Source organism: Mesoplodon bidens (genome assembly GCF_964165515.1).
Source record: "Mesoplodon bidens genome assembly, chromosome: 5".
In the NCBI taxonomy this organism is placed as follows: Eukaryota; Metazoa; Chordata; class Mammalia; order Artiodactyla; family Ziphiidae; genus Mesoplodon; species Mesoplodon bidens.
The window spans coordinates 12,161,782-12,175,559 of NC_138161.1; the positions used below are offsets into that span (position 1 = coordinate 12,161,782).

Consider the following 13,778-nt stretch of genomic DNA (forward strand, 5'->3'; position numbering starts at 1 on the left):
CAAGTAAGCCCTCAGCAAATGCTAGAGATTGCTTTTATAGTATAAGGTCTGAACAACAAATGTAAAATATGGAACCTGAATTTTCACCCAAGTTGCATTCTAATAAAAATAACATCTCTTCCCCCCAATACTCTTCAAAATTACTACGAAGTCATTTTTTTAATGTTTCTACTTTAAAACTGATAATAAAGCCATTTGGAGAAGGAAAATCGTACAGCCCTTAACATGAAACTTAAGAACATTTCAATTTGCATATCTAAAAGAAAAAGTGGTTTATAATCCACTTTGTAACCAGATGAGATTTACTCTAATGCCAATATCATATTAGATAAACCTTAGTGATCTTAGTTGATCAGAAATCCAGGTCATCAATATTATGGAAAAAGCAAATCAACACATGACAAGACCTCTTCCAAAGAAAAATTAATCATTCTCCACTAATTGTTTATTATGTACCAAATGTTAGTTAGCTACATTATACTTCAAGAAAAAGTTGCTAGAGCAAGGCTACAGTCTATGCTATTTTTTTTAACCATACTCTATAATAAAAATAAATAAATAAATAAAAAACAAAACCCATACCATGGCCCCCCATTTCCAAAACTAAACAATATTGTTATTTTTGCAGTTGATCGTAAATCCTTCATTTCTAAGCATCAATTATTTAATCAATTCCCCAAATGCTAAATATCCAGCAATGATTCCTCTCCATTCATTGCACCTTTAAGAGGAGTAGACACAAAAACAAGATAATCTCTAATCTTGAGCTTTAAAATAAAACCTTCCAGGGTTTTAGAATCATTACAGATATGGTCCGGACTCCTGTACCTTCCAAAACTGACATTTATTCAACTTTTCAATGAAAACCCACATTCAAAATCCTGGCACTGAGGCACTATAAGACTAAACCAAACAAAGATAGTTATATTCCACCAGCAAAGTAAACAAATGCATCGATGCTCATGTTCTAGTGCAATTGTATTTTCAAAAAAATACTTAAACAAGAAAGTCTTCAGTAATCAATTAAACTAAAAATTAAACTTATTGAAGTTTTAAATCTAATGAACATCTTAAATACCCTGCAATCAAGAAATATTACTGTTAACTATTAAAAAAAAACTTCAAGTTTTCAAGACAGCTGATTATCAAGACAGCTGATTATCTCCAACTTACCTGGCTTATATCGTAGTTCTGTATCTAAGACCCCAGAAAGTACTTCCTCTATCTTCTGAACTATTTCTTCATTTGGTAGGCTCCTGGCAGAAGCAGCTGCATCACCTGGCTGGTTTCCTTCAATAGGTGTATTTGTTTCACCATTGAGCTGGCCTTCACTCCTTCCACTTCACAAGAAAAGTTACCAAAATTCATTAATATTTTTATCATGCCATATAATAAATTAATATTTGTAACTCAACTGATTAAAACAATCTTATCTTATTTGTACACTTCACCATTTTGTATTTATTCTGGATGCTATTCCTCATCAACAGTGCTTCCTTAACACTATCTACTTACAGTTGGTACATTTTTATTTTCACACGATTAAAGTTTTCAGAACTGTGAAAGTTAAGAAAAAGTCTTTCAAACAGGTTTCTAAGCTCATCTTTTTTTTTTTTTTAACAAAATACTCCCCAACCAGCATATTTATCTCAGGGGAGGAAAATTATTATTAAGATCACAATCACAAAACCAAAGAAAAATACATGACCTAACATTGTGGTAGAAGCTATAGCCACAGTAAAGCCACACTTGTGCATGGATCACAATCACCATCAGCAGTATCAAGGAACACAACTTTAGCCACCGACACATTAAGTCAAAAGGGTAACTTGTAGCACTGGATCAGGTTTAGACTGATCAGACTTGCTGAAATGCCATAATGTTGAAAAGGAAAAATACATTTATATAATTTTCACCCAGTTATCAAAAATCATGTAAAACAACTCATTTATATTAACAGTAAATGAATCACTTAACATTTTCAATTCACAGGGTCAGAAAAATCTTAACAGAAAAACATATCATTTACTTAGTCATTTGTACTATTTTGTGTAAATTTAAAAAATTGTTTTGAAAAATACTTTAAACAGCACGTTTGACTTAATTTAACTTAAATTTTAGGTAGAAAAATGGGTCGACAATTATGCTCCACTACCTGATAAAAGCCTGAATGGTCAAAAAACAAAAAAACTCAGTAGTTAACCAAGTGTTATTAAAGAACATTTGGTTTTCTATTTCTAATACAATTAATCATACAATAGCAATATTTAACGTTTATTAACTATTAATTAGGGTTACACGGTTCTACATTTTTAAACTCATTTATCCTAACAAAACTCTAAGATCAGCACTATTGTTCTGATTATTTAAATGAGGAAAATGAGGCACAGAGAAGACAAAAAAACCTAGCTGAACGTCATACATCTAATTAAGAGGTAAAGCTGGTACTCAAAACCAGAGTTCATACTCAACCATCTATATATAATAACTTAAGCTGTCTATAAGTCAGTCCTCTCACCCAAACCCATATTCATAAAATTAAATGAGAAAAAAAGGAACTATAGTTCATCGAAATGGCAAATAATCAAAAACTTGTTTTGATACTGACAATACATAGCATAGTATTTGAAAAGAAGCTGAATAATCCCCTAGTAATAAACTGCTTTACCTAATATTCTTTTTAAACTTTTCTCCTGGAGCTCTTTTACATTTTTCCTAAGCACTTACACAGTGCGTACCTTACTAAAAAGGCCACGGATTTAAAAATCAGAAAAGTAGGGCTAAAAAAAAAACCCTGTCAGCCTATAACAAAGTAATCATCTTAAACGTGTGAGGATGCTTACTGAACTGCTGAAAAGGGGTGGAAATTTCAAAGCACCTAAATTATGCATCAATACAATCCTACAACAGAATTCTATGGAGCCATGAAAAATGTTTCAAAGACTACTGAGACTGATAAAACACAAACGTGTTCACAATATATAGGTGAAAAAAACAACCAACACAAAACAAGATGAACACACTTCACAAAACATGTGCATCTGTATGCACAAGAAAAAAATGAAAGAACATAAAGATCAATAACCATGTGGTGTTTTAAATTTTTCTTTCCTCTATTTTTTCTAAACTTTCCACAACAATAACACTTCCAATACAAAAAATTAATTTTAAAAGGTATAGAAAAAAGACATTACAACCAGCAAACACAACTACTTAATATATGCAACTATTAAAAAGTTTTCAAGAAAATTATATTCCCTTCACTCAGGTCGTTTCTCATCATCCTAAAAATAACCAGCATATAACAAAATTTTAAAAAGCAACTAAATCAATGAGAGGATCTATTTCCCAATGAAAAAACAATATATCCTGGAAAAATATTACAGCAATACTGTATCACTGCCCCAATAACCTTATGTTAATTTGAGCGCTCAGTTTACAAATGCATTTTCGGCTGATTTTCAAATTCACGTTACATCTGGTTCTTGCTCTCAACTTTTAAAATACAACCAGCAATACGTTTGAACTCGGAACAAATATTTACGTTATACAAAGCAAAAAGGCAACCACTGAATAACAACATGACCCACGCGATTTTCGTTTCCGAGTAAGCAAGTATTTCTTTGAAAATCTCTTCCCATTCAAATTGTGGGGAAGCAAGGGTAAACCAGTAGCAATGACGAAAGTAGCGTGTTGGTCAAATATGTCAATTGGGTCAGGGACGACAAAAATACTTAGAGCTACACATGAAGTCCACTTTCCGCTTGCTAAATTAAAAAAATTACCACTAATGCAAAGTACCCTTCCATCCTCACCTCAAATATTCTGTCAAAGTAGCTAACATTAATTTGAGCTGTTTTAATTTAAATTTCCAATCTATTAAACTATTCGAATGCTACCTGGTGGAAGCCCCAGTAGGACCCAAATAATCTAATTAAAGGATCCCGACCCCAAAATGGTCTGAAGCTTGCAATAATAAAGCGGATTTAAGATTACCGAAGAAACGGCCGTTAGACCCCTTTCCGGTCAAAGACACCGGCCGGCGAAATCCGCGGCGGCAGAGAGGGGGAGGGGAAGCGCCGCGGCGGCGGAGGAGCCGAGGAAGGAACTAGGCCCGTCCCTGGTGGACAACCAGGCCTACAGTAGATAAATGGTAGGGGATGACCAAACGGGGGAGAAGCCTGAACATCCTACCTCGGTTCTAGAAAAGGGAGCCTGGGATTACCTCGGAAAGGGCGAAGTTCCTCGCTGGGAAGGGAGGGAGCGGACGGGGGTGGGGGTGGGGGGGCCGGAAAATGGATCCCAGGCCCAGGCGGGGCTGTAGCCGGGCCTGAGACGAAGAACGACAGCGTCCCTGAAGAAAGGTGCCATGGACAGCTACGTGAGGCCCTGTCGGTCCCTTGGGAGCAGAAGAGTCTGGGAAGCGTTTACCTTGAAAGCTCCTGTTGAATTTCCCGGAATTTACTGACCACGAAAGACCTAAAAATCTGCTCGATGTTGGTCGCCATGGCGTCCGCTCCGTTCTCTCAACTCCTCCTCACTAGTCCTCCAGGCTCCCAGCATGCCTCGGGAGGAGGCGCAACGGCCAATTCCGTCTCTTGCCGTCCTGATTGGCTCCTGTGGGAGCGCCCAGTCCGGCACGCTCCGCCTCTGAACCAATCAGTGAGCACGGCCCCGCTCTCCTCCGCTGTTTCTGAGCGTCTGGGGTAGAGCTGCTGACGTTTGCGCCGCGCACGATTATGTCCGCCATGTTAGTGACTGACGCAGGCGCCATTACAGGAGAAGTCTCTAGTAGAGGCGAATGTCAGCTTAAGTTGTTAGTCTTCGACAGTGTTTAGGGGCTTTAAGAGGTTTATTTTGGTCACTAAACACCCTAGATTAAACTCCGTGAGGAAAGGGAGCAAGGAGGGCAACATGGTGTTTGACCGGGGCCTCCAGCGTTCCCGGATGGCACCGAGTTTCGGCAGGGAGATCCATCCGGGAAAGCATTAATCAGCGCTTGCCCCCATACGAAGAACACGTTTTTACCGCCATCTGCCTCCCGTGACATCCTATAATTGGCCTCGGCTATTTTTTTCGTTTTAGCATTAGGCCAGAGGTCCTGAACCACGTGTGTTCAAATCTTGGTGCATTCTAATCTCGTCAGGAGCCAGGCGTGTCACGAGACTTTTGCACGGTAGCTGGTCAGTCCTGACTCGTGAGCAACACACAATTAGCTGGGTTAAGCATTTTGGTGCTCCCCCTCCTCAGAGCTCAGGAGGCTCTGGAAGAAGCGAGGAGACGTTACGTGGCACCTGACACTACAGTGTTACATTGTAAACTCGCTAGGACTTAGGAGCTTTGCTCTGGGGGAGTTTCAGGCCGCGCCCGAGACCCGGAGGGAACACTCTTGATTACCTCGCGGTGAGGCCCACTGGCCGCACCGACCAATGGGGAAGCGAAGCCAGCCGGGGGCGGGGCGGGGGGCGTGCGCGCCGGATCCCATCGGCTGACTTCCGGCGCGCGGCGGGCGAGTGGGCTCAGAGCGCGTAGCGAGGGTCTAAGTGCGAGCCCTCAGACCGCTTGGGTCCGTGGGTAAGTTTCCTCCGCTTTTCAGGAAAGTACATTTATGGTTTGGTTTGGGGATTACTATCAGGAATTGGATGAAACTGTAGGAACTGGTTTGGCGGTAGGGATTGTCCTCTTATTTTTAATCGCAGTGGGTGAGGGTTGGCCATGTGCTTTTCAGTTTTAACTGAGGTTTATATCACTTTCTCTGCTTTGTAAGATGTCGGGGCCTTTTGGCATCTTTATGCTTTTTTTAGGTTTTTTAGGTCATGCACCTAAATTGCATATTTTTCATTATGCATCCTTTGTCTCTAGCAGAGATTACTTAGTCCCATTATGTAGTTGGTTTCTACCTTATTTTATTCACCGAGTCCTTTGTGTTTTGTTTTGTTTTCTTTTTTTTTGGCAATGCCGCACAGCACGCAGTATCTAAGTTCCCTGACTAGGGACGGAACCCAGGCCCCCTGCAGTGGAAGCGCAGAGTCTTAACCACTGGACCGCCAGGGAAGTCCCAATTCACCAAGTCCTTTGAAATGGCTTTCCCTGGCTCTCTAATTCTCCTCGTGTTACCCATTTAGATGACTGAGGCCCAAGAAGGTTAAGTCCCTCAAGGTATCCCAGCTACGAAGTCTTAACTCCTTAACTCAAACCTAGGCACCTCTGGCTGGCGGCCTCCTAGCCACTCCAGGGTGTAGATTCCCTCAGGCTGAGTCCTTATCCTATTTCAGAGATCCGCGGCAGTAATCAGGATAATTTCCCTTCAGTGACGCTCTTATTCAAACTAAACATAAATGTTTTCTCTAGAGTTAAAGATACGTTCATTTCAGATATTTCAATACACACGGCAAAAGTCTGTTTTCCATTAAACTAAAAAAATAGTGTTTTTCTCTCCGAGATGATAATTTAGTCATTTTTTTCTTCCTCATATTTTCAACTGTTAAAGAGTATCTGAAGCAAAATTGGTTCCGTTGGAGTCCAGGCTACATCCCCACTTATCTATGTGACCTGCAGCAAGTAACCTAACTGAACCTTAGTTATTTATCTGCAAAGCGGGCATGGTAATCCTATCTGCCTCACAGAATTCTTAAGATTAAGTAAAGTAATTCGTGGAAAGCATTTAGAATAGCATCTGGCACGAAGTTAGTGCTCAAAAAGTCTTCTTTATATTATCAAATTATATTTTTCTTTAAACGTGTAATCCTAGCATCTCACGAGAAGTAACTGATTTGTTTTCCCTGTTATCGGTTTGCCTTCTACATAATTACATGTCTTCTGAAAATCAGTAAATGAATGTGACAAGTTATTCATTCCTTTGGCTTTTTTTTTTTCTTGTTAGAATTTCTTTCTCTCCCTAAAGCATCAATTTGGCAAAAGTAATAAATCAAATATAGCAGGTTAGCATTTACTACTGCTGAGTGTAAGAAATTGTACTAATTGTTTATAAATGTTTCAGTTCTCACTAGGCCTCATAAGACAAATTCTCTTAATTCCACCTTTTAAGATGTGAAGAAATTGAATTACAGGTAGTAAGAGCTTAACCAGGGTCACACTGTTAGTTTGAGAGATAGTTGCCCATCCTGCCCAGGATCAAATGCCAGAACTAAGCAAGACGTGTTCAAATTTGATTTTTGCCTTCTCTACCAATTTTCTGGCATATTGCACTAACTTCTTAAATAGGGGTCAGCAAACTACTGCTCTTGTGCCAACCTTTCCTACTGTTTTTGTACAGTCCACCAAATAAGAATAGTTTTTACATTGTTAAATGTTTGTGGGAAGAAAAGGAAAAGTGATGTTTCTGTGACACATGACAGTTATACAGAATTCAAATTGCAGTGTCCATAAATACAGTTTTATGGAAACACAGCCACAGTTATGCTTTATAAACCTCTGATAGCTTCCTGTTACTTAGAGCAGAAGTAGGCAAACTATGACCTACAGCCAACTGCCTATTTATGTAAGTTTTTACTGGACATAGCCAGGCCACATTTGTCTCTTGTCCAAGGCAGCTTTCATACTACAGTGGCAGAGTTCAGTTATTGCAACAGAGACTATATGGCCCTCAGAAAATATTTACTATTTGACCCTTTACGGGCTCTAGTCTTAAACATTTATTTGAATTTATTGTAACTTTAAAGTCTATTATTTATAAGACTAAAGGTTTAAAAACAGTTATTTTCAATTTGGTGTCTAAATGTAAAACATTAAGATTCATTTTTAACTGAGATTTGATGATTTTTAAATCTTCTAAAAGTGAAGCCCAGGGACTTCCCTGGTGGCCCAGTGGGTGGGAGTCTGCCCTCCCAATGCAGGGGGCCAGGGTTCAATCCCTGGTCCGGGTAGCTGGATCCCGCATGCATGCCGCGGCTAGCAGTCTGCATGCTGCAACTAAAAGATTCCGCATGCTGCGACAAAGATCCCACATGCCGCAGGTAAGACCCAGCATGGCCAAAATAAATAAATAAAAGTGAAGCCCAAAGAAGGGTGATTGTTCATAGATTTTGTTTTAATGAAATAAGGAGCTTTAAAGTACCGCTCTAATCCTTAAGAGTACACAGTCATATTTCTCAAATTATGAATCCTAGTTTTTCACAAATGAATTGCTGGGATAAAATGTTATTTGTATGATTACAAATGACTACTTAAATCATATTTAGAAATCGTGGTTTCTAAAGTATATGTATTCTAAACTATCAACTGTGGTTTTCTTTCTGCAGCTTTCATTTTCCTGCTGAATTCCTGCTTTGCAGACTGAGCAATGGCAGCCCGAGTGCTTGTAATTGGCAATGGAGGAAGGGAACATACTCTGGCCTGGAAACTTGCACAGTCTAATCATGTCAAACAAGTGTTAGTTACCCCAGGAAATGCAGGCACTGCCTGCTCTGAAAAGATTTCGAACACTGGTAATCATTTTTTTGAAGTAAAAGTGAACGATTGTAAATGATAAAACTGTCACTCACATCTCTTCTTTATAAAGGTCAATTGCTGTTCAGATTTGAATGCTTTTTTTAACCCAGAAATTTATGTGGTAATTTGAATACTTGCCATATGTTGTAATTTAAGGTATCCTGTTGTTCAGAGTGTGTCATTTTCTTAACTTAAATTATTTTAAACCTTATAAAACATGTACACTGAAAAAGTTACAAAATGCCTAATATAGGTTAAAGGTGTTTTGGTGTATATTTTGGGGAATGCAAAATTGAGCAGTGCTATTAAATGTAAGTTCTGGCAATTCTTACTCCATAATAGATCTCAGCCTTCATCTCTTCCACTGGTAAATAGGAAAAGATGATCAGCTCTTATGCTGCATTAAATTCTTCAGTGACTTCTCATAGTAGTTAGCATAAAACTCAAACTCCTGTCCTTACAAAACCCTCTGTGATCTGGCCTCTGCCTGCCTTTCCAGCCTGATCTTTTAGAGCCCTTGTTTTCTTTTCACTGTGCTCTATCCATGCAGTCCTGCCAGTATCCCAAACAGAGCTGCCTTGAACTTTGTTCTCACTCTTAGCATGACTGGCTCTTTATCATTCAGGTCTCAACTTATGTTACTTTCTCAAAGAGGACTTTCCTAAAGTTTCTAAGTAAAGCATGTTCACCCCCCAATTCATTTGTTTTCAATCATGAACTATTATCTGTATCTCCTTTTACTTTTCTCTTGTCTGTGTCCTATCTTCATTCCCCTCCTAGAACATAAGCTCTAGAATGTAAACTGCATGAGGGCAAGGAAGTCACATGTCTTTTTTTTTTTTTTTTTTTTTTTTGTGGTACGCGGGCCTCTCACTGCTGTGGCCTCTCCCGTTGCGGAGCACAGGCTCCGGACGCGCAGGCTCAGCAGCCATGGCTCACGGGCCCAGCCGCTCCGTGGCATGTGGGATCTTCCCAGACCGGGGCACGAACCCGTATCCCCTGCACTGGCAGGCGGACTCCCAACCACTGCGCCACCAGGGAAGCCCACGTGTCTTTTTTTTAAATAAATGTATTTATTTATTTTTGGCTGCGATGGGTCTTCGTTGCCGCGCGTGGGCTTTCTCTAGTTGTGGCGAGTGGGGTCTACACTTCATTGCGGTGAACGGGCTTCTCATTGTGGTGACTTCTCTTGTTGCAGAGCACAGGCTCTAGGTGCGCGGGCTTCAGTAGTCGTGGCTCACAGGCTCTAGAGCACAGGCTCAGCAGTTGTGGCGCACGGGCTTAGTTGCTCCGCGGCATGTGGGATCTTCTAGGACCAGGGCTCGAACCAGTGTCCCTTGCATTGGCAGGTGGATTCTTAACCACTGCGCCACCAGGGAAGTCCCGTGTCTCCTGTCTTATTTTGCACTGTGTGCACTGTGCCTAGTACCCTACGTGGCACATAATATTTATGGAGGGAACATAGACCCAGCAAGCTACCAACTGGGAGAAGATAATTGTGTACATAGGAGCAAAAATAATAAGAAAAAGATAAATAAGAAAATATCTGCTTCCTTGGGATCTTAACTCTGGGAGTGAGGTATTGTATTTTTTTTTTAATAAATGGCACATTTTATCTAGATGCAATGGATGTCATACACACCAGCCCATGAAAATCTCCCAATATTGTCATGAGGCTGCTTTCACTTGTAGTGACAGGTTAGGTGTGTCATCTTCCTCTTGCCACCCTTTGCTGTGCTGAGGTAGTTGGCTCTGTTCAGCCCAGTTGTGTTTGCAGCTACCAACCCAGAGTGCATGGTACTCCATCCTTATCCCACTCAGGCAGTTCCTGGAGATGGAGAACTCTACCTTTTCTGCACTTATCCCCTACACATCACAAATACCACATATGTACAGAGACTTCAGCCAGCTTAAGAATGGTGGCCCAGGGCTTCCCTGGTGGCGCAGTGATTGAGAGTCCGCCTGCCAATGCAGGGGACACGGGTTCGTGCCCTGGTCTGGGAAGATCCCACATGCCGTGGAGCGGCTGGGCCCGTGAGCCATGGCCGCGGAGCCTGTGGTCCGTAGTGGGAGAGGCCACAACAGTGAGAGGCCCGCGTACTGCAAAAAAAAAAAAAAGACCAGTTTCTGAGTATATTCTCTGATACACTTTTTTGTTTACAATCAACACTAGCAACATGAACACCATAGTCATGAAACTACTTTATAGCTCTTGGAAAGCTTACTCAGTTCTCTCCTATCACTGTAGTGGTAACAAAACAGAGAACTGAGCTTTGTTGGTTAGCCTGATGTACTGTGCTCTGAATTTCTCATGGTGAAACTCATCTGTACCAGTAAAAGAAAACCAACAGTTAATAGGCATACCAAAGTATAGTACTTACATTTCAGAAAGACAGTTAACTTAAAGAATTTTTATAAACAAGGTAGGTTTGTTTCTTTTTTCTTTTCACAGACATCTCAATCAGTGATCACACTGCCCTTGCACAGTTCTGCAAAGATGAGAAAATTGAATTTGTAGTTGTTGGACCAGAGGCACCTCTGGCTGCTGGTAAAGTTCATTTCTGTTGATTATTATGGTATACACTGTGCTAACAGGAGCTTGGAGATCATCTCATCTAATACATTTTACAGATGAGGATTTCTAATATACACTGAAAAAGCTTTCACCCTCTTGAAATTTATGGATTCTAGGATTTTTCACCGCCCCCCCAAGCATCAGTAGTATGCATAATAAGACTAAATTTGAATGAGATCAAATTTGCAGCTGTGGGAAATATTTTGTTTTTATTCTGCTCTATTCTGGTGTCTATTTAATAATCCATATATTTGGATATCACACATGATTTTTGTTGGATTTGAATCATGTGTCAATAGCATTTTGTTTATATCCTATAGAAAACATGAAAAACGTAGTTATTCTCTGCCATTTGCCTCATCTCAGTGTATATTTAGCCTGATCCTAATTCTTCAGAATGAAAAGGCCCTGCAGAGAGCTGGGCTATGGCTGCTTGTTTCCATCCCTAGGAATTGTTGGGAGCCTGACATCTGCAGGAGTGCGGTGCTTTGGCCCTACAGCAGAAGCAGCTCAGTTAGAGTCCAGCAAGAGATTTGCCAAAGAGTTTATGGACCGACATGGAATCCCAACTGCACAGTGGAGAGCTTTCACCAAAGCTGAAGAAGCCTGCTGCTTCATTATGAGGTAAATAGAAGATAGCCTGTGAAGGGCACTTGTTATATGATATTTGAATATACGGGTCACTTTTATGTTACGAGTTTATAGTAAGATAATTCTAGGGGAAAACTCATAGGATGTAAATTGCCTTTTTCCAACATCAAAATAAAATGGGATTTACTCTTGCGGCCTTGCAGAAAGATAAATTTTTTTTTTTAAGATAAATGTTTTAATGTTTGTTGCTGAATAGTTTCTAGGGGAAAAGGATACATTTGGTTCTATAGGCGTTCCCTCTTAGCCAAATTGACACAGTGGCATCTTACCACATAAAGGATAGTGATTTTTTTCATCAATAATTAACTAGAGTGAGGAATCATCACTTGGCCTTCTGCCACCACTGTTCAATCCTAAATCTTAAAATTAAACATCCTGTTCTCTATTATATGGAGAACATTGAGCAATAAATGAATGCTGGTAGATACATGCCTTTTCCCCCTATTTTTGTTGACACTTTTCCTTTTTACCTGGTATGTTTTCTTTTTAGTTGGGTCAGTTTCATGCTTTGTTTTTTCTTCATCCTACATTGAATTTTATTATTTCCTAGTAGCCAGATACCTTCCAAGTAACAATTTTGTTACTTACTTTGGGTAAGTCTCCTTCTAGATCTCCAGTTCTACTCAACGGAAGAAACTACCAACAACAGTTTCTTATGTGTACTTGGAGAAATGATCTGTGTATCCATGCTTATATTGGTCTTGTACAGCTACATCTTTTACTTGAAGGAGGGCATGATTCATTACTTTGTATTGTATCTTAAAAGGTCATTCCATATTCATGCTATGCAACTGCTGTTTTCCCCCAAAGATTTTGCTTATATGATCTCATGATAAGTGAGAAAAGCAAAACTGTATGTACCATATGACCACAACTATAAAGGAATACATAGGAAAAAAAAAATCCTGGCAGGAAGTACATCAGAATGGTGTTAGCAGGTTTGTTTTTTTTTCTGCTTTTCAGTTGCTGCTATAGCATATCATTACACAATCCCAAAGCATTTTAAACTTTTGAATCTTAAAGATTTATTGGATATTGAAATTTACTCTGTCTTCACAGTGCAGACTTCCCCGCTTTGGTTGTGAAGGCCAGTGGTCTTGCAGCTGGGAAAGGGGTAGTTGTCGCAAAGAGCAAAGAAGAGGCCTGCAAAGCTGTACAGGAGATCATGCAGGTAAGTCGACCCCTCTTAAAAGGTTTATAATTTTCTAGTCACACTGGATAAATAAATACTGCTAAGCTTACAAATATTCCTCAAGGCAAGGAAAACGTATAGCAAACACAGTTATTTTTCATAGTACTATGTATTATAATCCATCTCTATAAAAGGGTTATTACACATCTACACTGATGGCTAAACTATGATTCTGTTCTTTGCAAGTAAGTTCTGTTTAGCATCCTTTGTTGTCTGCTCTAAAAGGTAGAAAGTCCTCAGACTACAGAACATATAAATAAATACTCAACAACCCATGAGGACAAAAAAAGCATTTATCCTTTGTGTCTCAGGTCTAAGAAAAGTGAAGCAATGAATTAATATACTTTGCTTTTATGATCCTTCTTGGTTGTTGTGGGTTTCTCCACCTTGTGGAAATCTGTTTTCACAGACATTAGTATAATTATTGTAAGCAAACATAATTATAAGTCAGAAATAAGAGTTAAATGGTAATGATGAAAACATCTGTTTTTCTGTTAACCTTATTTGAAACTGGAAAGCTGGATCCCCAGAAGAGTTTTAATGATGTGTTCACCTCATCTGTACCAGTGCTAACTACATCATTGCAACTCTGAAAATAGGAAACATTCGGACCTCCCTTGTGGCATAGTGGTTAAGAATCCGACTGCCAGTCCAGGGGACACGGGTTCAAGCCCTGGTCCGGGAAGATCCCACATGCCGCGGAGCAACTAAGCCCATGTGCCACAACTACCGAGCCTGCGCTCTAGAGCCCGCGAGCCACAACTACTGAAGCCCGCGCACCACAATGAAGAGTAGCCCCCACTCGGGGCAACCAGAGAAAAGCCTGCGCGCACCACTGAAGACCCAGTGCAGCCACAAATAAATAAATAAAATAAAAATAGGGAACATTCATATATGTTCCTTTGCAGC

At 40.0% G+C, this 13,778-nt stretch overlaps 2 protein-coding genes across 7 annotated transcripts in view; one reads left to right on the forward strand and one right to left on the reverse strand.

Annotated features, from left to right (window-relative positions):
* The window catches only part of SON (SON DNA and RNA binding protein), a 31,496-nt gene extending 26,950 nt beyond the window's left edge, over positions 1 to 4,546 (reverse strand). For all 5 annotated transcript variants that reach the window (XM_081234954.1, XM_081234955.1, XM_081234956.1 and 2 more), the window contains exons 1-2: positions 4,432 to 4,546; positions 1,174 to 1,340 (exon numbers count right to left, since the gene is read on the reverse strand). In XM_081234954.1, coding sequence (XP_081091080.1) covers positions 1,174 to 1,340; positions 4,432 to 4,508 — 244 coding nt within the window. In that variant the 5' untranslated portion in view covers positions 4,509 to 4,546. The remainder of the gene's footprint in view (positions 1 to 1,173; positions 1,341 to 4,431) is intronic.
* A 941-nt stretch (positions 4,547 to 5,487) lies between these two features.
* The window catches only part of GART (phosphoribosylglycinamide formyltransferase, phosphoribosylglycinamide synthetase, phosphoribosylaminoimidazole synthetase), a 28,161-nt gene continuing 19,870 nt past the window's right edge, over positions 5,488 to 13,778 (forward strand). For both annotated transcript variants that reach the window (XM_081234962.1, XM_081234963.1), the window contains exons 1-5: positions 5,488 to 5,574; positions 8,262 to 8,447; positions 10,904 to 10,999; positions 11,476 to 11,650; positions 12,737 to 12,848. In XM_081234962.1, coding sequence (XP_081091088.1) covers positions 8,303 to 8,447; positions 10,904 to 10,999; positions 11,476 to 11,650; positions 12,737 to 12,848 — 528 coding nt within the window. In that variant the 5' untranslated portion in view covers positions 5,488 to 5,574; positions 8,262 to 8,302. The remainder of the gene's footprint in view (positions 5,575 to 8,261; positions 8,448 to 10,903; positions 11,000 to 11,475; positions 11,651 to 12,736; positions 12,849 to 13,778) is intronic.